Raw genomic sequence first — 19,254 nt, 5'->3', positions numbered from 1 at the left:
TACGCAATCTGGGACCCAGTCTTGTGACTTGTACAAAGGTCCACTCGTCGAACTTTTTCGCTGGAGTGACTGGTTTACTTGGAATGGGCGACGGCAATCCTCAGGAACCAGTGCATGAGAATCGTCTGCTCGAGCGTGTTCCATGGCGAGCGTAAATATTCGCATTGATTGTAATAAGTGTATGGCGTGCTCAAGCTCCGGTAGCTTCTCCAACGTTGCCCAGCGGTGCGGTGTCAAGGTGCGTCCTAGGAGTGGTGGTACTTAGGTAGCCCAAGGTGTCTGTTGCTTTGGACGAATGTAGGTACTTTGACTTCCCGTCCCTTCTATACTCGGGGAATGCAGAGGTGCCTCAAAATTGGGCAAGTTCAGTCGAGGCCGGCAACCATTCCCGCTGGAAACATCAAGACGTTAGCATCCGGCACCAGCACCAGCTTGACAGCATACCAACAAATGACATTCCTTCGCTTTTTGAGGTGCCTGACCACCATCAGGGTAGGTAGACAGACATATTGAGACGACAAAAGTGCGTGAGTTCCTCAAGACTTAGCCTAGTGACATCGAGGGTGGCAGTGACATGAGCCAGCCAAAGTCTATCCGGCGACTGTTGTTTTAGTGAGCGGAGACCGAGATAGGCGTTCGGGGCCGCGGGTGCGTCTTTCGCACTCTGCGTGTCTGCCCGGGTGCCACGTCTGCGGAAAGCCGAAGCGGGCTACAAAGTACGTACCCAGTAAGGTACTTACGGTGTGCGGTGGGCCGTTCCCCAGCGCAACTTCTCTGTGTGCAACTGCGGCCCTGCCGTGCCTGCTGCACTGTCCCAGTGCGAATGTGTCTTGGTGTCCAGTCCTTCCATGACGGGGAACGCATGATGAGTGGTCCACCGCGTGACGGCCTGTGGGGCCCGCCATGTCACGTGGACGCCTTCGCCCAATCCTTGCCTCCCGCCAGTCGGTCGCCTCATTTACTGCCTACTCCCCATTTTCGCTGTTCCTAAGAACTTCCAGATCCTATTCCAACATCCGTCCATCCCTCACCACACACCCCCCCAGCGCGTCCTTGTCCTTTTCACGAGCGTTCACCAACCCGAATCGAACACTCTCAGCGTCATCCGAGCATCGAGAGATGAGTAGTCGCGGCGGTAAATTAGCCCCAGAAGTCAACCGGTAAGTCCGAATTCTTCCAGTCGCGAATCTGCCTACCTGCTACGCTGGTATATCTCTGCATCTTTTCCCTGCCTTGGCCGCACACGACATCCGGCCGCCGGCCAAGGTCACCCCACGGCCCATGCCGACCACCTCCGTCCGGTCTCGCCTACTACCTGCCTTCCTCGATCTTATTCTGTGCCCCGATTGATACCTACCCTGGCCGGCGTGCTACTTGATGGGAGAGACATGGCTGACTGGTTGTCGTACAGAGCTCTGTTCGTGAAGAACTTGAGGTAAGCCTCACCAACCCTCCGACAATGACCCACGCGACGATCGACATCAATGACTGACCCCGACATAGCTACAACGTAACTCCAGAGGAGTTGTTCGACCTGTTCGGAAAATTCGGCCCAATTCGGTACGCCCCTCTCGTCGATGACAAACGCCGCCTTTCCTCGATATCAATACTGACCTCTGCCACAGACAGGTCCGCCAGGGCATTGCAAGCGGCACCAAGGGTACCGCCTTCGTCGTCTATGAAGACGTAATGGATGCGAAGCAAGCTTGCGACAAGCTCAATGGCTTCAACTTCCAGAACCGATATCTCATCGGTATGTTTCTGTCGATCATCTTCAACAATTGTGGATCCATACTAACTTGATGACTAGTTCTGTATCACCAGCCAGAGAAGATGCTCAAGTCAAAAGAGGACCTCGAGGCTCGCCAGGCTCGTTTAGCGCAGCTCAAGACACAGCACGGTATCGATTGACAATCCGACGGGTCTGCGGCACGCCTCCAGACACCTACCTCGTCTGCAGGCCCGTCTATTTCATCTAAACGAACCACTTCTCCGGATCAGAAGACGATCCTCAGAAAGGGCAAGCCGGCCATCACCGGGCGCGCACCCAGAACCGGTGTACGATTCGCCGACGGGGTGCTCCCCAACTCGCTCCGGGCCCAGACTTGCGCTTGAGGTGGTGGGTCGTTGTAAAACATGACCCGCCAAGACTTTCAAGCTTTGTTCTGGTCGGGGGTCTTTACGGTGCAGAGACACGCGCAGCTTTTCTTGTTCGCTGGTTTTGGCTTGGCAAACGCCCGAAAACTCACTCAACCTCTCCTGGAGAGTATCACGACCTGATATGAATCTTGTGCGATGGCAGGGGCGATTAGGGGACAGGAAACCGGATTGAGCCGTCCGTGGGTATTGTCAGTCAAAAAAACTCGACAGGTCCTCGGCGGTGTTGTTTTATATCATTTTTTTCCTTTGCTATTACTGATTTGGGATTTCGAGGGGGGCGTATCACCTTTGCTTGTGGATCACCATCCTTCGACACTCTTCACACACTACAAGTTGCTATCAGAGAATGCATGACAACCGAGGCACCGGCCTCGTGTTCCTCCCCCTTTTGTGTCCTAGGCTGCATAAGCTAACTTTCACTGGGGTCGAAGTGAATATCCAGGGTCCTATGTGCGTATGCTTTCCAACGTTGTGACCACCCATTCCATGAGTTGCCCAGCCTCGCTACTGGACATGTTGTCCTTGGCCGTAAGGCACTTTTCAACTACTTGCTTGTACAGCTTTCCGGTCTTGCTGCCCAGTCCCGGAACCAAGACTGGCAAAATAATCCTGTCCCTCCACTTCTCCGCCGAGTAGTGCGGCTTATAATACGTCTGCAGCACCTTCCACAGCCCAATCTCCAACAAGACCAGCCCGAGGCTGTACACGTCGTAGCCCTTGCAATACTGCTTCCTACAGAGGCCGGAGCCCAGCGATCGCGGGTCCCTATGGAGGTCGAGAATACTGGGGTTCCGCGGGTTGACGCTCATCTCGGCGTCGAAATCGGGGCGGGAGGCGTCGAAGCCGACGAGGTAGGGGGAACCGATGTCCGGGACGACGGCGGCGGAGACGGTGGTGGCGCGGGTTGCGGCGAGGGAGGCGGCCGAGGGGAAGAAGAGGATGTTTGCGCTGCAGAGGGACTTATGGAGCCAGTCTAGGGAGTGGAGAGACCAGAGGGCGCAGGCGAGTGTTGATGCGAGGGTTATGCGGTCGTCTAGGTCGGGCGTTTTGAGGTCTGGTGAGGAGATTAGGGTGTGCAGGGTTGAGTGGGATGTTGCCAGTTGTGGTTGTGGTTGTGACGGTGGTGGTGCTGCTGCGGTGGTAGTGACGGTGGTGGACTTTGTCTTGATCTTGATATTGGTGGCGGGTGGGGAGGACGTGGGTAAGGATGAGTGAGAGAACAAGCGACAGCGGTAGACGAGGCCGTAGCGTGCGTTGTTTGAGTCGTCGGTGTAGCCTATGCAGTCTATCGTGTGGAGGTCTGGGTGGTTTGAGGAGGCCGAGTGCATCATGCGGGCGAGGTCATCTAGGCGGCGGAGGTGGAGGAAGCGTTCGTCTGGGGAAGAGGGGTCGTATTCGACCCATTCTACGAGGACTGGGCCGTGGGTTGTGTGTGTTGCGTGGGTGCGGGTCGTGTTTGTCGTTGGTGATGTTAAAGAGAAGAGGTTCAGGGACGACGAGGAGGGGGAAGAGCCTGCTTTTGCGGTGGAGGAGTTGCGGCGTTTGGTGCCGGGGGTGGGAGATGTTGGTAACGGTGGCGAGAGCAGCGGCGTCGCCGTCGTTGGCGAGGAGGAGGAGGGGGCGAGATCGAGGTCCGTACGGGGGATCCGGAAGGCGAACGTCGGGCGGAAGGAGGCCTGGGGTTCGGCGTCGAGGTTGATGCGTAGCTTTTTGAGGTTGGCGGAGGCGGTGAGCTGCGGGTACGAGTCTGCGGAGGAGGACTCGAGGAGGGCGAGCTGGGCTACGTCGCGGCGGGCCGAGTCGAGGAGGGAGTGGCGCCAGGAGCGGTGGAGGGAGGGGAGGAGGCGCGGTGGGAAGAGTTGTTCTAGGCCGTCGTTGAAGTCTTGGTGTTTTTGGTGTTAGTGTACTGATATTAGGTGTGTGTGTGTGTGTGTGTGTGGAAGTTTGGAAGGGGGGTTCACATTTCAAGTCTGTCAAGAGAGTTGTGAACTTTTCCTTGTCTATCACACAATCATCAGCGACCTGGCAGCATACACATGTCATGAGACTGATTGAGAGAAACATACCAGCAATAACCCATTTAGCCCTCCTCGAAATCTCCCTCCTCCAATCCCTCTTCTTCCCCTCCCCTCCCTTCTCACCACCACCAACACCACCATCACCATTACCCAACTTGCCGCCCTCACCACCACCATCCTCCACAAACCCATACCTCTCCCTCAACCTCCCAAAGTCCGTAACAGTAGCATGCAACTCCCTCATAATCCCCTCCGCCAACCCCGCCATCCGCGGATCCCCCGCCTCGCGACTGAACCCGTTCAAATGCGCCTCCAACCGGCCCTCGCCCTCGGCGACGCCCCACCCGCGGCCCCAGACGACGAGGCGCATCTCCTCGATGCGGACTTTGCAGAGCAGCCGCTGCGAGTCGGCGTCGAGGTTGGCGGCGGCGGAGAAGTAGCCGTAGGCTTTGACGCAGCCGTCAAAGAGCTGGCCTAGGAAACCTACTACGCCTATTGCTGTGCCTATTGCTTCGGCCATTGTTGGCGGTGGGGAGCAATGTGACGAGTATTTGGTTTTCTTTGAGTTTTCTCTCGGGGTTCTGCAATACTCTAATAGGGAATGTTTTTCTCCTTTTCCCTTAGGGTTCTGCTTTTTTTTCGTTTGCTCGACGAGCTGATCTTTTCTGACTTTATCTCACGACCATTGGCTGTCTGAAGTAACTTAGTTATCGACTCTCAGAAAGGGGCCTTTCCGAGTTCCTATATGTATTGGTTGTTAAGCCGAATCGTCGTGATATGTTCGAAAACGGTAACGGTCAATGTTGGAGAGATGGAGAGATGGAGAGGAGGGGTTGAAGTGAGGTTACACCGCTTTCTTCAACAATGACATTTAACGTGGAAGATCATCAGAGTCCTCAACTCATGGGAATGAAACGAACAAATGCGAGATAGACGAGCGAGTCCAAGTTTCAGTTATCCCAGAAAAGGCTTAGGAAAAATGAAATTTAAAGTGGTTATGTAATCATATTCGGATAGTTGAAAGGAACAAGTAAGCGACAGGAACAATGATGCCAGTCCTCGATAATCCTGCATACGATTACCAGAGGGGTCGTTGAAGACCTGCATATGATCCACATCAAATCTCACCCAATCGCAAAGAGTCTACCCGACGGTTGTGTTCCCCTCACTCGCGGGACGGATGATAGCCACCTTTGATGCAAGTCACTTCGACCGAGGAGCCAATTCCAGCCCTTTCTTCGTCCTTAGTGCCGGAGCTTGGCGGACCGCCTTCGACTAGGATTAGGGGTCATATTCCACAGCAGGTGAAGTTGCCGCTAACAGACAGTAGCAGACTCGAGATGAAAACGTGTATGAACTTGAATATATCTTCTCCATTTCATAAGCGCGCTGCTTAAACTGTCCTTTTCCCACTATTGAATCCTTTCTGTGTCTACCCATCATATATGCGGCGATGGGATCCCGTAGACCCAACGCCCAAAAAAATGCAACTGCAGTGCGGGAACAAGGTTGCAAGCCTTTTGAATGCCGTTCGTAATGCCAAGAAAGCGACTAGATGATTTCGATCGTCTTTTGTCTTTCTTTTCCCCAAAGGTATGATCAGCCCTTCCGAAACTGGGCTTTATGTTTTCCTCCTCAGGTGTTCTTCTCCTAGTAAACCTTCTTCTTCTCGTCGATGGAGAACTGTCCAGGTCCGGCGTTGACGAGCAGGAGGAGACCACCGACGATAGAGAGGATCTGGAAGAAGTCGTACTTGGCGAAGTCCTTGTGGGGGTGGTGCTCGTGGAGCTGCAAATCATTAGTACACAAAGGTCATGCAGTAAAGAGGACTACTGGAAAAGCTTACAGTCCAGAAGTTGTTCACAAGGATGTTGAAGATGCTAAGAATCAGGACCAGGAGAGTGGCGCTGAACTTGGCCTTGAAGCCAACAACAACCATGACGCAGGCAACGAAGCCAACCAGGGAGGTAATGATGCGCCAGACGGACCAGGAGCCGCTGAAGACGAAGCCGACGAAGAGGAAGATGAGCAGAACACGGCCAGCAAGCTGGAAGTACATCTTGCGGTCCTTCTCGTCAAGCTGGGGCAGACCAGCAAAAGCCTTGGTCTTGCGAACCCACGAATCGGAGAGGACCATGAGGAGACCACCAATGACGGACAGGTTGCGGAGGAAGAAGTTAAGGTCGAAGATCAGGCCGTATCCCAGAGCCTGCGTGACGACGACGCCCATAAGGCCGGCGACTGCGTAGTCGGAGTACTTGCGGATAATGACGAGGGTGGAGCATGCGACCATGGCCAGAACATTGACAATGAGGAATAGGTGGGTGATGCCCGAGGGAACTGTGCAGGGTTAGCATCCAATTCACTGGCGCAGGTGTTGTAGAACCGCGGACGTACTGTGGCGGTAGTCGTGAAGGTACAGGAGCTGGTCGCTCCATTGCGTAATGATTCTGAGAGCATCCTCGAGGAAGGTAACGACGATCAGGAAGCGGCCAATGGCGGGCAGGTAACTATCAAGCAATGTTAGCCGACAGGAGGCTCACGCGATGGCGAGCTATCCGACAGCTCCCTGTCAAGATGCCGAGGGTCCGACTCACGGCTTGAGGGGCTCGCTGAGGGTGTCCAACATGTCCTCAATCTTGCTTGTCTGTTGACGGATCATGTCCAGGGGGCTGGACTCGGAGCTGTCGCCACTGGGGCCGCCAAAGGAGGCCGAGGGGCCACCGGCACCCAAGCCGTAAGAAGGGCCTCTCTGTTGAGCCATCGTGGGAAGCGGGAGATCGACGGAGGGAGTGAGGTCGTAGGAGAGGTGGACGTGGCTGTTGCACAAGAAGGTACAGACAGACCAGCTGTTCGATCTGGCGACTTTATTTCTTTCGAGTCGTCGTTATGGTCGTCGGGAGTGACGGAGTTTTCTGGTGGAGAGCCGGGGGGTCTTGAACCGTGAGGTGAAAAAAAGAGGGTTAACCGTAGTTGAGATCCGAGGGCTGGCCTTGACCTTGATGTTTCGGCAAAGGTAATTGGGGGTGGGAGGGTTTGCGACGAAGGAGAAAGACAGAGAGGTAGAGGAAAGGATTGACGTTGGCGCTCCGGAAGAGGTTGTCGTGGCAGGGCCGTAAACTGTGGAGGGTCTTGGTTTGGTGTGTCGAAAAAGAAGGGGAGCGACTTTTGAGTGTCGAAGGGAACGAAATGGAGTGCTCGGAGGGCAAGCTGGCCTGAATGGCGTGGATGACTTCAGATTTGGTACAATGTGTCCTTTCGAGCCTCCCGCGATGGCTGCTCAGTGCTCAGAGGTCCGAGGTACCCACTTTTTAGACAGGACACCCAGAACACCCAGAACGGGTAGGTCGCTGGGATGTACCTGCACCTCTCCTCGGTACATGGATCTTTGCCGTGGCCACCCGCCCCCGCGCAGGTACTCAAGAGGGGGGGAAGTACCGGCCACACACACCTCACACACAATTGGAACCATAAGGTGGTTAGCACACCCGACACCTCGCTTGTCTCCGTCTCCAGCGGCACCAGCAGTAAACCTCCACTGTATTTGCACCTTATTAACAGCCACCTCACCTTCAAGCTTCAATGTGCCCGCCCACGAGTTTACGGTTCGAGGTACGTATCCGCAGGCGGTGGACTGCAACCATCCGTTTGAGCCACTGAGATCTTGCCGCTTGCCCCTTCTAAACTCCTGCGTGTGGGCGTTTGGCCCCTGCGCGGCTTTTGTCCCTGGATTCGGCACGAACGCCTAATTCTTTTTTTTGTTTTTCCCTCTTTTCTCAGAGTACCCGGCAAGCCTGGGTAGCTCCAGCTTCAACCCGCTTTTGGCCTCCGTGTGTTTTACATTGGTTGCGAACGTGGACTCCGTTCATGGTGAATACGAACCACAAGAAAACCCTACCTTCAGTTGCCGCAGAGGGTGGCTAGCTATCTGAGCTACATTAAAGTCTGAGGAGCTCTTTTCAAGTGAGCGAATTGGACGTGGTGAGTTGTCAACTTTCACCTTGCTTGAAGCTCTAAGCTTCTTCTGTCTGATTGGCAGGCCCTCCCTTGCCTCACTTGCAACCTTCCTTTACTGGTTGGCGGCTTCTTGCGGGGAGCTGGGCTGTTATCAACGGACACAACTCAAGGGAGGTGCATTTTTCACTCGTTGCCCTCTTCATGTTCGCGCCAGTGTCTATATCCTCGTGAACATTCGAACGGCAATCGAGTCGGAGGTTCGTCGGATCTTTCGGTTAGAAGAGGGCGCGCTTCATAATGGCATAGTGAAGCGAGTCATTCGAGCATGAATCTTAACCCACGCCCGGGCTTCGTTCCTCACCAGAACACATGACTTGATCATTTCATAAGTGAGAGATGACGGGCAGAAGATAATGCGAGGTATTTACTCACGTGTCGAGGTGTTCTAAGAGGGAGGGGAACCAAATGACGCGGGATATCATTCAGCTCACTCATCTCTGGCGAGCGAGTGCCATTTGCAAAAGCTTGCTAAATTTGAATGAAAGTCCAAATCACAAGATCCTCCAGCAAACCTCAACCTCTCTCATTCACCGCCGGCTTTCTCCCCCAAACAGAATACCTGTAATCTCGGTCAGTGATTTACCACGCAGCTTCAGAACTGTCAAACCCACACTGAAAAGTAGGCATGAATATTCCGATCATTAATATCCTTCCGTACATCGACAAGGAACACGAGAACCGCCTCCCTCGACCACCCGTGGATCCGCGTAAACGGCGCCATAATGAAGCTCTCCATGCCGGCCGTCAGGTTCTCATTTTGCCAGACGCCAAGCTCCTTGTACTTGTGGTGCCGCGGCCAGGAGTTGGTCGGCCACTTGTACCTCTCCAAGACGACGTCACGGAACCCGATCTCGACCATTATGTCCTTGAGCTCCGGTATGTCCTGGTACGGACGGCCCAGCTTCCCCATTGCTTCACCCAGGAGTTTCAGGGATTGGGTGAAGGCGTGATCATCGGTAAGGGTCCCGTTATCTGAGGTCGGGATCAGGTCCATCTCGTTCAGCTCGAGGTAGCCGCCAGGTGCGAGATTGCTGGAGATGTTAGTTGACATACATCCCCTGTGATGACCCTCTTGGATTGGTTGATGTCGGCTTACTCGTAACAATTTTGCAGGTATTTCCTCCAGTCTGCGAGGCTTGATGTCATCAGGCGGCTATGGATATAGTCAAACGGTCTCGAAAAGGTCCATGGCCCTTCGATATCGTCAATCTCGAACTTCACATTCGGAGGTACGCTGAGATAGTCAGTCTCACAGTCTCAATGCCGTATAACAACATGAGGTAAGTAAAGGGAGTGCTCACAACTCCGGCTGGGCAGCTGAAAGATCAATGCCAAGGACCTACAATGGGTCAGTCGCTGTTTTTCTTCGGGACGCTGAAGACTGACTTCAGCTTCGGGATGCTCATCGCCGAACTCGATAGCCCATAACCCGGTTCCCGTACCGACATCCAAAACTCGATTCACCGAAAAATCTGGGTCATTTGGCGGTGCGGTTCCCAGACGGTTGTCAAAGGTAAGGAGCCATAAGTTGTGCTGCAAGTCTACTTGCGTGAGAGGTGTCTCTGGAGGCTTCGCAGTGAAGAACACTCACCTAGTCCATCGTTTTCCCTCTCATCGTTGGGGTAGCTATATTCTACGTCTGTCAGTAGCTCGAACATCATACGGAGCCTCGATGGTGTAAAAATTCTTACTTCCATCTTTGTACCGATGATAGGTCCTGCCGTTCTCCTTTCTATAGTCGAGGATAGAGGCGCTTACACTCGTCGTTGACGACGCAGTACCCTACGTAGTCTTTTATTAGCTGGCCCGGCTGGATTTAATAACGAAGGTAGTGCCGAATATTCGTACTCCGTAAGCTGAGTGGCATCGTCAACCGTCTACGAGTTCTTATATCAGTATACGCTCTGAACAACAACAGAGTCCGGTCATATTACCTCCTCCTCAGCGAGCACCGCCTCGTTCTCGGCGTTGTCATGAGGCGACTGAGGCTGGGCAGGACTCGATGACGCAGCACTCCTTCTAGGTGAAGGCATGACAACGATTCTGTGAAGGTTTCAGGTTTGCTTTCCGCTCACTCAGGCGGTCTTCATGCCCCAAGAATAAAGTTTCATCTATTTAGTAAATGCAATTAACAAAAAACAGAAAGATTTCGTTTCTTCTACTACCCCTCTTTATTTCACCTTATGACTATTCGTATCAATGCGACAGCAAGAAGTCGGTGACCAACAAGTCGTAAGCGACAGCGAATTCTTGCCCCCGGATGCCACTGTCGCAGCGTCCGAGTCCATGACTCGAGACCCTGTCCTTGGGCGTTCCTACCAATCCGCGCGAGGAACGATACGAACGAAGGGGGTTTCCTTCAGACGGATCAGCGAAAATAGACAGATGCTGGTGCTAGATTTACGACCAACTGCCGGTGTACCTCACATGTCTGCGTGTTCTAGAAGAGAAAATGCGACCGGATTGGACATCAGTCGATGGGGGGAAGACATTACTATATTCTTAAGATTGCCCGGATATGGAAATGATATTCAATTGGAGGAGTAGAAGAGTAAGGCTATTTATTGCTAGATATCGGAAGCTGTGCCTCAAGAAACCCTGACTCTTGGAGCCACTCCGGCCCCCGACGTTATAGTGGATCTCTACCGAGAGACATCCGTTCCGGAGCGACGTCTTTCGGGATGTCTGGATCTAACCTTGAAGCTCATCGGCATGCACAATACCGTCCTCGCGGCGCGCTCCACCGACCTTGCCATGCGTGACGCTCCACATGAGCCTGTAGCTATGGAACTTGGACGGTTGAGTCGTGTCCTCTGGATGGTGGCCCTTGCCTGCGTGAACCACGACCTTGAGACTCGGGAGGGTCTCCACTGGGATAACTTCACCAGGCACCTGTCCCGAAATTTGGTCAGCAACGAGACAAGACTTACAGTGTTTCGTGGGATAGCAGGACTTACAGCAACAACAACCCATTTCAGATGTTGCTCGAGATACTTCTCAACATGGTCTGGTTCAAGGGATGTCAGGTCTGACCACGCGTTGTTGCGGCTCACGGCGCGGAACAACAGCTCCAAGGTGATGGGAACCTGCGCCTTGGCCTTGACTCCCTTCTTCTGCTGGTTCTGGCAGTTCTGGCAGTCCACCCCATTGGTGTTGCCAGCAGTCCAGTAATCGGTCGAGAAGGTGTGGATGCTACCAATGTGGCTGGGTGATGCCCTGTATTGGGAAGGCTCGCTGGGGATATCTCCTTTGACGAAGAAGTGTACCGCGTAGCTTCGTCCATTCAGGGCGAACCTTGACAAAGAGCACTTAGCAAATGCTCACCCACGAGGAAGGGCTCAACAGCTTACCGGTCATACTGAATGTTGATCAGATAGTCATTCGCCTTTCCGCCCAGGTCAGGGTTCGCTCCGAGTTGCTTCCGAAGACTGCCGTATTTCTCGTTGATGGCCTTTTGCAAATCGGCAATGGGCTTTTGAAGATCGTCGTACGTATAACCATAGCTCGTGATGTCCTTCACCATGTTTGAAGTAACGGAAGTGCCGTTCGTATCAGAGTGGAATGGGTGCAGAGGACCGTCTGCTGTTTCATCAAGTGTCGGAGACCCTCCATCCAACCAATGTTCTGGATGAAAGATCTGGAAGATTGCCAGGTGTCGGTCGATATTGCAATGATGGAGCCAGAAGATGGGATCAAACGCAGCGACCGTGAGGTCAGCCATGTGGCCCAGACCGGTATTGACGTCTGCTCCACCAGTGAAGATGTGGATGGCATTATGGATGAACTCTAGAGACAACCAACCGGTAGCAGTCGGTGGTTTGAGGTCATCGTTACCGTATTCCGTTGTAGCGAAGGTGGCATAGTTCGGGAAGGTTTCCTTAGTCAAGAGGCGATAAACCTGATCCTGTAGAGAGCCTATCATCTTAGGATCGAGGTTTACAGCTTGTGAAAGTTTCTCCACCTTGATCCAATCGGGTATTTCGAGGGCATTAGCAACAAGGCCGTTGCTCTCAATGCCCAAAGCTTCGTCGGGTGCTGGATTGCCGTTTGTTTTGATTCCATAACGGCTGGTTCCAGAGCAGCCAGAGAACTATGTAGATGGAGTCAGTTGATCCTTCAACCATGAGTTCGAGTCTAGTAAAGTATTTAATGACTTACCGGATCATCCCCCTGAATTGCCCAGATTCCAAATGCTGGATCGCCCATTGCAATCGGTGTCCCCTTGAATTTGCTGATTGCTGCAGTTGTGAACTTATACAAGGGATTTTGTACCGTCTGCAGAGGACTCTCGGTGCCAACGATCGTGATTTCGGGCTGGGACACGATCTCGGGCACTCCACATGTTCCCAGGTATTCCTGAGGCGCAGCCCAGTCCCAGTAAGGCAGTCGCCATTGCTGGACCTCGAAGGCCCACGCATCTCGCAGGACGCTGTCCGCAATGTTCGGCAGGATTTGATCTGTCATGATCCCGACGAGCAACTGCTCGAAAAGAGCAAGGTATGCCCGATGCCAGATGGGAAAAGTGAGTGCTCCGTGAGGGCAGTAGAATTGCGGAGTAGAGTTAATGGGGAACGGATTGTCCTTGTTGGGAGCAGCGTCGGTATCCCATGACTGAGCTGGCAGACCGTGAATTCCAGCGACCTGATAATAGGACAACTTATCGGATGGATCCATGGACTGAAAGAATTGCAAAGCCCGGATGAAAAGCGACACTTTAATAGCGTTCTTAGGGTTGTTGCGCCAGGCCGTGATCTCCTCTCGCTGGGGGATTTGCTGGCCCGACTAGTCGGCACAGGGAGACCGGTGATGGCGTACGTTCCGGATGTCATGATGGTCGAAATTGGGTTAAAAGTTGTCTTGAAGTTATGATTTGAAGGCGGAACTCGAAGAAAAAGATGAGGATGTGGAGGTCCAATGCCCAAGACGTATAACACCGGATAAGAAAGGCATATGTATACCCTCGCCCTGAACTCAAGTCCTGCTCGAGCATCAACGTTTCTTGTTACCACTCACGATGTTACATTCGTCACCTGAGATAGTCCTCTTCTGCTGAGGTACAATCATCGTCAACTCACCGCTCCCATGTGCTAACATGAGAGACACACGTCGACGACTCAAACGTATGACATCTGTGCCCTTTTTATGGCAAATGTGATAAGAAAAGAATAGTGAGATCTTCGTAGTAATGTATCTGATAGGAGTTGATCGCCAGTCAAGTTCACGGCTGAAGTGATGAGGAACGAGTCTCGCCGGCTTTGGAAGAGTCAGGGTGCCTAGACGATGTGGCCTCGCATAGGCGTCGTGAAATGAGAAATGAGTGGCGGTCAGTATCCACTCCTTGACCCTGCTCTCGGCTATTGGAGACTGGGAATCTACTGACAATAAACAGCCTTTGCCTCCTCAATCTGCCTCCCTGCCTCATTGATATTCTCTATCTCGGATGGGTTGTGTGTTCTGGCCGTGCACAGGCGAACGAAGGGATTCAGGACTTGATTGAGAGTGAGTGAGTTCAACACGATAAAGTGAATTTTGCAAGCTTGCCACAGGAAGGAAGTGTGTATCAACACACTAAAGGAGTTTTTAATCCCACTTGCCGATACTTCCAATTGCCGGCCGGAAAGGTGAAGGGGACGACGGGCTAACGTAGATGCAGGTCCTTTGCTGCCAGAGAAGTGAGACGGGTCTCACTTTCAGCTCAGCCACGCGTGGAAGAAACGTGCGATGTCCAAGAAAATAAGGGTAATTCCAACATATGGAAGATCAAGATAACAAGCAGCTATCCCTCAAGCTCGAAGCTCTATTGGGATACGGGGCGGGCCGCTCTGTCGCATGCGTTGCGTTGCGGCGGGGTACCGGCAGCGGCTGAAGCAAGCCAAGCATTGATGGCGCGCAGACCGCCTCTCTAAATGAGGCCTAATTGGTGGTAGACAGCATCGACGACTGTATCGTGAGAGTCTTGAGCGTTCATAGTTTCAGCCGTTGGCTGTTTGGGCTGAGATGTTCACTGAATGCATGTAGACTGTTGATCGTACTCCACGATATGTCGTTTTTTTATAGCGTTCTTTTGGTTGTGATGAGATCAAGTCCAAAATTTTAGGCGAAAGCCATGGATTTGCGTTGAGGAGATTGCTCCCCCATGAATCAAGCAGATCCATAGCTTGAATCTAGTCATGATATATTGACAGCCTACTGTCCAGTTTTTGGTGCAGAGTCTTTGACGGCGCGTCATACCTGGCAACGTGAAGTGGGGCGTTCATAAGGTAGGATAAAGCTCTGACAGGAATACTTACAATGGGAACGAGCTTCCCTAGCCTATAACAATCTCCCAACCGGCTGGTGTTGCTGGCGCAGAGTAATGGAATTCATAATTTGCTCTGAGACCCAGCAATGAGAATGACCACGATCAGTGACATTAGACTTCAGACCTCCCGCGTATGTGGTCTTTCTCTGCCCTAAGATGGCTCTCTTCGTGTCCTTAGTACTCTGTGACTTTCGGAGTATTCTATCTTGTAGATGAGAAAAGTAGGTAGGCAAGGAAAAAAGAGGTGGTGGTATTGTATTACTCAAGGCATTTATCGACCTTTAGCCCTCTTCTGCACTGTACTCATTCCGGATTTTACAATGGGGCTACAAGTTCCCTCCTAGAGCGAAATCAGCAAGGTTGACAAACATGACGCGTTTGACCTTGACATACCTCCAGTAAGCCTCTATTTATTCTTGATCTTACTACATAACTGCAATAAGGACTTAAAACTCTTGCAATATCGTGCCAATCTTATGCTTGGCCGCCAGCTCGAGAATGACCTTGCCCAGAGACAAGTCCATGATACCAATACCGACACTCTTATACACAATCAACCCCTTCTCAAGCCACTCCCTCAGCACCCCCGCCTCACCCTCATCCGCCTTGCGGAGCGTATCAGTAAACTCTCCGACCTCGATAATCTTCTCAGCGGGGACCTTGGCCTCCACCAGCTCGCCGGCCTCCAAGAAACAGGCCTCGCGGCTGTCCACAAAGATGACGCCGTCCTTCTTGGCCTCGCCATCCGCAGAAGTAAAAGTTCCGAGGGGTGTGTCGATGACGGCACGCAGAAAGTCAGGGTCAAGCTCCTTCATATTGAGCTTGTATGACCCAATGGCCGAGATATACCGGGTCTTGGCCGAGCCGCGTTCCGAGGTCAACCACTCGGCCGGGAATATGCGTTGTGTGGACGGCGTAGTGCAGAAGATCACGTCGCTCTCCTCGACAGCGGTGCGCAGCTCGGAGTTGCCTGGCGCGCTGTCTGGCGTGGCCTCGATTACAGTGAAAGTGACTGAGTCGGTGTTGCCCACGCCGCTGGCCTTGCTCATGGCCTGGAGCCGTTCAATGAGCTTCGCCGGGCGCTCCTTTGAGCGGTTCACGATGGTGATGGTCTTAATGTCCTTGCCGCGGAGGACGAGAGCGAGTCGGAGATGCCACTGCGCCTGCTTTCCTGCGCCAAAGACGACGATATTGGCCGTCGCCTTGCGGTACCTGTACAGCAAAATAGAGCCGAGCGAGGTCCGGAACGCCGTCAGCTCCTCGGCATTGATGATTCCCACGGCCTTGCCGGTGCCGTCGCAGATTGTGAGGACGCATCGGAGGTCAGATACCGCGGAGTTCGGCGGTGGGAGACCCACGACCTTGACTGACATGCCGCCTTCCATCGTGGCCGGCATGAAGAGGCCGGTGGTGCCGTCGGGCCTGACGACGGCGGCGCGGTGGGGCTGATACTGCGCTTCGGCGCCGACGGAGTAGGAGAGGAAGGCGTCGGTGAGGACGTCTGACATGAGGGCTACGTCTTCCGGGCCGAAGCCCTGGAAGAGTTGCTTCACGTTGTTGTCTGACAAGACTGTGAAGGCCATGGTGATTAGAGATTCGTCGCTATCAATGAGTGGTAAAGTTCAATGTTAGAGATTTGAGATATATGCCGATTCGTCTTCCTGTATGAAAGAAAGAAACAAAAAGTCTTGTTTGAAGTGGTACGAGTTTCGGTGCGCACGGAAGTAAGCCGGTGACGGTCCGATAGTTTTGTACTGTGGGGATCCCGATCGGTCCCCTGTCCCCGTGGCCCGATCTCGGACGCCTCGCCTCGGCGTGGCCTCCCTTCGGGATGACCTGTCGGTTCGAATGGATGAGCCGTTTCTGCCCGTCATTCGCAGCATCGTATTTCAATGCGAAAAATCCGCGAAAATAAACCTCATCGGACAAACCTTCCGACATATTCGCTCCCTCATCTTTGCATCTCGAGAATAGTCATCTAGGCGATTCTGGTGTCTTGCTGTTAGGCTCTCAGTCATGCAGGCTTCCTAATTAGGCAAAAGCCACAGAAGTGCACCTGAATAATACAGCGCCACCAGTTACACAGTAACGGTTTTGATCGGGACGTCTTTTGCGTAACAGAAGTGGGAGACGCCAAGCCTATAAAATAAGTCGAGCGCTTCGCAGAAGAGCGGCAGACACATCGCGATATGTAGGACATCGTCATAGTCAGGCCATGTTATATCTCATCAAATCAAGCTGGCTTCAAGCCGCACTTGCGTCGCCGTGCCGGCAGGTGGGGGTATGATTCGGAGCCGACTTGCGCCAGGGCCGATGCGAGATGGGCGATCATCGGTCTAGGTAAGGTAGGCTGACACTGTCATCTTGCATCGTGTCGGTTATCGTAGACCCCCTCGCTCGCACGTCACTTGCGAATTCCTGCCCAAAAGAAGAAAGAAAGAGCCCTTCGGCAAGATAGTGCCTGGTTGTGTGTGAGAACTTCAGCATGCTGACTGCGTTTATGCCGGCAGCCGTCAAGTAGTATTGTGAAGCGCTGGCTTCGCCATTGAAGCCACCTGGTATTTTGGTACTCTATCGAATAGGTCAGGCGTCCTCCATGATTAACGTGAGGTAGACATTTACCGCGAATTCGGTGTCGTTCGCTTCAGCTGCTTACATTTCTCGTCGCCGTACCACATTGTGACTTCGGGTCAGGAATGGTTCTTCGGCGTCAAGTACCTTATGTTGAACAGGGCAGAACTTCATACAAGAGCACTGAACACTGATGTGAGTAGTTCGGCCGACTTTGAGAGTTCCGTGGCAGATGAAACGAATCTACCGGTGTTGAGCCCAATGATCGGGCCACTCACTGCCCATCCAACTCTCCCACACCCTCACGTCCCTAGGCGAGGGGGAACAATACGCGACCACCCACCATCGCGCAAAGTGTCAGCAATGGTCGTCTTTGCCTAATATTCCGCCGATAGCACGGAGTTATAGCTGCCCTCCACCGGTTCGGATGAAATAAAAATGTCAGCAGATCAGCGTTCGTCACATCCGCCGTCCGCCATCCGATGACATCTGACTGTACAATCACACCGGAGAAGGCATCAGAAGCCGGCGCCGTAACAGTAAACAAAAAGCAGCCGTGCCCTCGCCGTCGTCCGGCGGCGCAGCAAAAAGAAACGACGGAGTTCCAGAGACCAGAGGACTCGGAAAAGTCGGGGGACCGCGAGGTCTTCGGCAGGTTTTTGGCCCCCAACCCCGCCAAAATCTCCAAAGAGAATACCCGCCTCTTGTGTCACGGTGCCATGTTTTGCAAGTTCATCCCCGCCCGTTGCGGACTTGAGGCGGGCCAAGACGCGGACAATAGACAAAGAGCGAAAACGGGCGAGTAGCAGGGATACCGCTTCTCGGGGTCCGGGACAACACCATATGCCCGCTCATCTGCCCGTTCGAACCAGAGAGCATCGACGTGCATAGGCGGGACTGCGCGTGGTGTAGCTTCTGAGACAATCTCTGCACTCTTGGAACAACGGAAACGCCACTGTGGTGCAACGTCCAAGGTCGAAGCACGGCAACGTCGTGCGTATCCGTACCGCTGTGTGTCAAGAGAGAGAAAAAAAACCCTGTCAGTGCTTCAAAAAGTTCTTGGATAGTTGAACTAACATCTTAGACTGACTTCATACCCATTACCCCGGCAAACGCTGCCGGTCCAGACCCCCGTGCCAAGATGAACCCGGTGGCCCACAGTCCATATACTCCAGTAACTCAACTTGAGCCCCAGTGCCCCAGAATTCTCAGTGTCATAGAGTTTACGAGTCTCGGAGCCGAACTGCCTTCTCCAGAAGGAGACGACTTGTCATGACACTCATCGTAAAATCATGGGGGCAACACGATGCGGGGAGGATCAGGCATACCCGTACCTCACCCGCCCCTCCCTGCAACACGTCGAATGCCGACAGGTTTCCGGGCGGGAACGACATGGCGCTCCAAGCCTCAAGCCTCTACGACTCCTCCTCTTCAAGAGAGCGGACGAATAGCAAGTTCCGACGAGTAATGTTGGCTTCCTAGTGGTAGATTGTAGATGGGCCTAGTCGATCACCCATGCCGGGGAACTATGACGCGCGTCGGGCCGTAGTCGCTGGCGCTGATATTAGCCTGCCTCGCATTCGTGTGAGTGTGTAGCGAAGCTGGTCCTCTCTCGTACTGACAGACGCGGAGGTTGTCCATTCATCATTGTCCATCGTGCGTCTCGTTGCATTTATGCAAGACGGTGTCTTGACGGCTCCGCGTGGGGAGGGGAAAGGGAAAAAGAAAGGACCTGCGCCTTGTTTGGAGTTTTGCCTGCCGATGGCCTGGCCTGCGGGTACCATGCGTTGCCAATGACCGGTGAGTGTGTAGCGAAGCTGGTCCTCTCTCGTACTGACAGACGCGGAGGTTGTCCATTCATCATTGTCCATCGTGCGTCTCGTTGCATTTATGCAAGACGGTGTCTTGACGGCTCCGCGTGGGGAGGGGAAAGGGAAAAAGAAAGGACCTGCGCCTTGTTTGGAGTTTTGCCTGCCGATGGCCTGGCCTGCGGGTACCATGCGTTGCCAATGACCGGTGAGTGTATAGTAAACATTGTGACGTTGTAATCTGTAGGGATCTGAGGGCTATACTGTCATGTCGGACTCCTATACTTGAAGTTTATGTCGACGAAGACGGCCCGAGTGGCATATAAGAATTCTCCAGTGCCCTCCATGTCTGAGACTCTGATAAGACTCCATCACCACA

The 19,254-nt window shown here is 53.3% G+C and overlaps 6 protein-coding genes across 6 annotated transcripts; 1 reads left to right on the top strand and 5 right to left on the bottom strand.

The window, feature by feature from the left end:
• Positions 1 to 1,276: 1,276 nt before the first annotated feature.
• Positions 1,277 to 2,103, top strand: BDP81DRAFT_199471 (RNA recognition domain-containing protein). Its single transcript, XM_060582531.1, has 4 exons — positions 1,277 to 1,435; positions 1,504 to 1,560; positions 1,626 to 1,753; positions 1,811 to 2,103. The coding sequence occupies exons 1-4, from the start codon at positions 1,389 to 1,391 to the stop codon at positions 1,909 to 1,911; spliced, it is 333 nt and encodes a 110-aa protein (XP_060447862.1). The 5' UTR covers positions 1,277 to 1,388; the 3' UTR covers positions 1,912 to 2,103.
• Positions 2,104 to 2,606: 503 nt separating this feature from the next.
• Positions 2,607 to 4,698, bottom strand: BDP81DRAFT_392589 (prion-inhibition and propagation-domain-containing protein; the record flags this gene model as incomplete). Its single annotated transcript, XM_060587727.1, has 3 exons — positions 2,607 to 4,042; positions 4,122 to 4,160; positions 4,227 to 4,698. The coding sequence occupies 3 exons, from the start codon at positions 4,696 to 4,698 to the stop codon at positions 2,607 to 2,609; spliced, it is 1,947 nt and encodes a 648-aa protein (XP_060447861.1).
• A 1,003-nt stretch (positions 4,699 to 5,701) lies between these two features.
• Positions 5,702 to 7,041, bottom strand: BDP81DRAFT_199499 (SURF4 family protein). Its single transcript, XM_060582532.1, has 4 exons — positions 6,776 to 7,041; positions 6,576 to 6,688; positions 6,025 to 6,518; positions 5,702 to 5,966 (listed from the first exon to the last, which is right to left on the bottom strand). The coding sequence occupies exons 1-4, from the start codon at positions 6,940 to 6,942 to the stop codon at positions 5,829 to 5,831; spliced, it is 912 nt and encodes a 303-aa protein (XP_060447860.1). The 5' UTR covers positions 6,943 to 7,041; the 3' UTR covers positions 5,702 to 5,828.
• A 1,667-nt stretch (positions 7,042 to 8,708) lies between these two features.
• Positions 8,709 to 10,357, bottom strand: BDP81DRAFT_480124 (S-adenosyl-L-methionine-dependent methyltransferase; the record flags this gene model as incomplete). The annotated part of the gene is made up of 8 exons (XM_060594910.1): positions 10,130 to 10,357; positions 9,887 to 9,977; positions 9,787 to 9,828; positions 9,582 to 9,736; positions 9,497 to 9,534; positions 9,292 to 9,429; positions 8,807 to 9,226; positions 8,709 to 8,754 (listed from the first exon to the last, which is right to left on the bottom strand). Exons 1-8 carry the CDS (start codon positions 10,226 to 10,228, stop codon positions 8,709 to 8,711), a joined length of 1,029 nt encoding a protein of 342 aa, XP_060447859.1. The 5' UTR covers positions 10,229 to 10,357.
• Positions 10,358 to 10,758: 401 nt separating this feature from the next.
• BDP81DRAFT_345584 (uncharacterized protein) lies at positions 10,759 to 13,084 on the bottom strand. Its single transcript, XM_060586096.1, has 6 exons — positions 12,821 to 13,084; positions 12,769 to 12,776; positions 12,354 to 12,677; positions 11,546 to 12,285; positions 11,153 to 11,489; positions 10,759 to 11,087 (listed from the first exon to the last, which is right to left on the bottom strand). Exons 1-6 carry the CDS (start codon positions 12,867 to 12,869, stop codon positions 10,887 to 10,889), a joined length of 1,659 nt encoding a protein of 552 aa, XP_060447858.1. The 5' UTR covers positions 12,870 to 13,084; the 3' UTR covers positions 10,759 to 10,886.
• Positions 13,085 to 14,725: 1,641 nt separating this feature from the next.
• Positions 14,726 to 16,194, bottom strand: BDP81DRAFT_423778 (shikimate/quinate 5-dehydrogenase). The gene has a single exon (XM_060590096.1). The coding sequence runs from the start codon at positions 16,077 to 16,079 to the stop codon at positions 14,943 to 14,945; it is 1,137 nt and encodes a 378-aa protein (XP_060447857.1). The 5' UTR covers positions 16,080 to 16,194; the 3' UTR covers positions 14,726 to 14,942.
• Positions 16,195 to 19,254: the final 3,060 nt, after the last annotated feature.

The sequence above is a fragment of the Colletotrichum phormii genome, assembly GCF_030913505.1.
Source record: "Colletotrichum phormii strain CBS 102054 chromosome Unknown BDP81scaffold_6, whole genome shotgun sequence".
NCBI classification, from domain to species: Eukaryota; Fungi; Ascomycota; class Sordariomycetes; order Glomerellales; family Glomerellaceae; genus Colletotrichum; species Colletotrichum phormii.
Note: the sequence above shows the minus strand (reverse complement) of the source record. Positions and strands in the feature narration are given on the sequence as shown.

Bases quoted from the DNA above. Each gene is read 5' to 3' on its own strand.
- BDP81DRAFT_199499 (XM_060582532.1), bottom strand. From the start codon at position 6,942: ATGGCTCAACAGAGAGGCCCTTCTTACGGCTTGGGTGCCGGTGGCCCC. The intron at 6,519-6,575 runs GTACGTCCGCGG...AACCCTGCACAG, and splicing joins CCTTCACGACTACCGCCACA to TTCCCTCGGGCATCACCCAC. The intron at 5,967-6,024 runs GTAAGCTTTTCC...AATGATTTGCAG, and splicing joins TTGTGAACAACTTCTGGACT to CTCCACGAGCACCACCCCCA.
- BDP81DRAFT_345584 (XM_060586096.1), bottom strand. From the start codon at position 12,869: ATGGATCCATCCGATAAGTTGTCCTATTATCAGGTCGCTGGAATTCAC. The intron at 11,490-11,545 runs GTAAGCTGTTGA...CTCTTTGTCAAG, and splicing joins ATCAACATTCAGTATGACCG to GTTCGCCCTGAATGGACGAA. The intron at 11,088-11,152 runs GTAAGTCCTGCT...ATTTCGGGACAG, and splicing joins TGAAATGGGTTGTTGTTGCT to GTGCCTGGTGAAGTTATCCC.
- BDP81DRAFT_199471 (XM_060582531.1), top strand. From the start codon at position 1,389: ATGGCTGACTGGTTGTCGTACAGAGCTCTGTTCGTGAAGAACTTGAG. The intron at 1,436-1,503 runs GTAAGCCTCACC...ACCCCGACATAG, and splicing joins CTGTTCGTGAAGAACTTGAG to CTACAACGTAACTCCAGAGG. The intron at 1,754-1,810 runs GTATGTTTCTGT...CTTGATGACTAG, and splicing joins CCAGAACCGATATCTCATCG to TTCTGTATCACCAGCCAGAG.
- BDP81DRAFT_423778 (XM_060590096.1), bottom strand. From the start codon at position 16,079: ATGGCCTTCACAGTCTTGTCAGACAACAACGTGAAGCAACTCTTCCAG.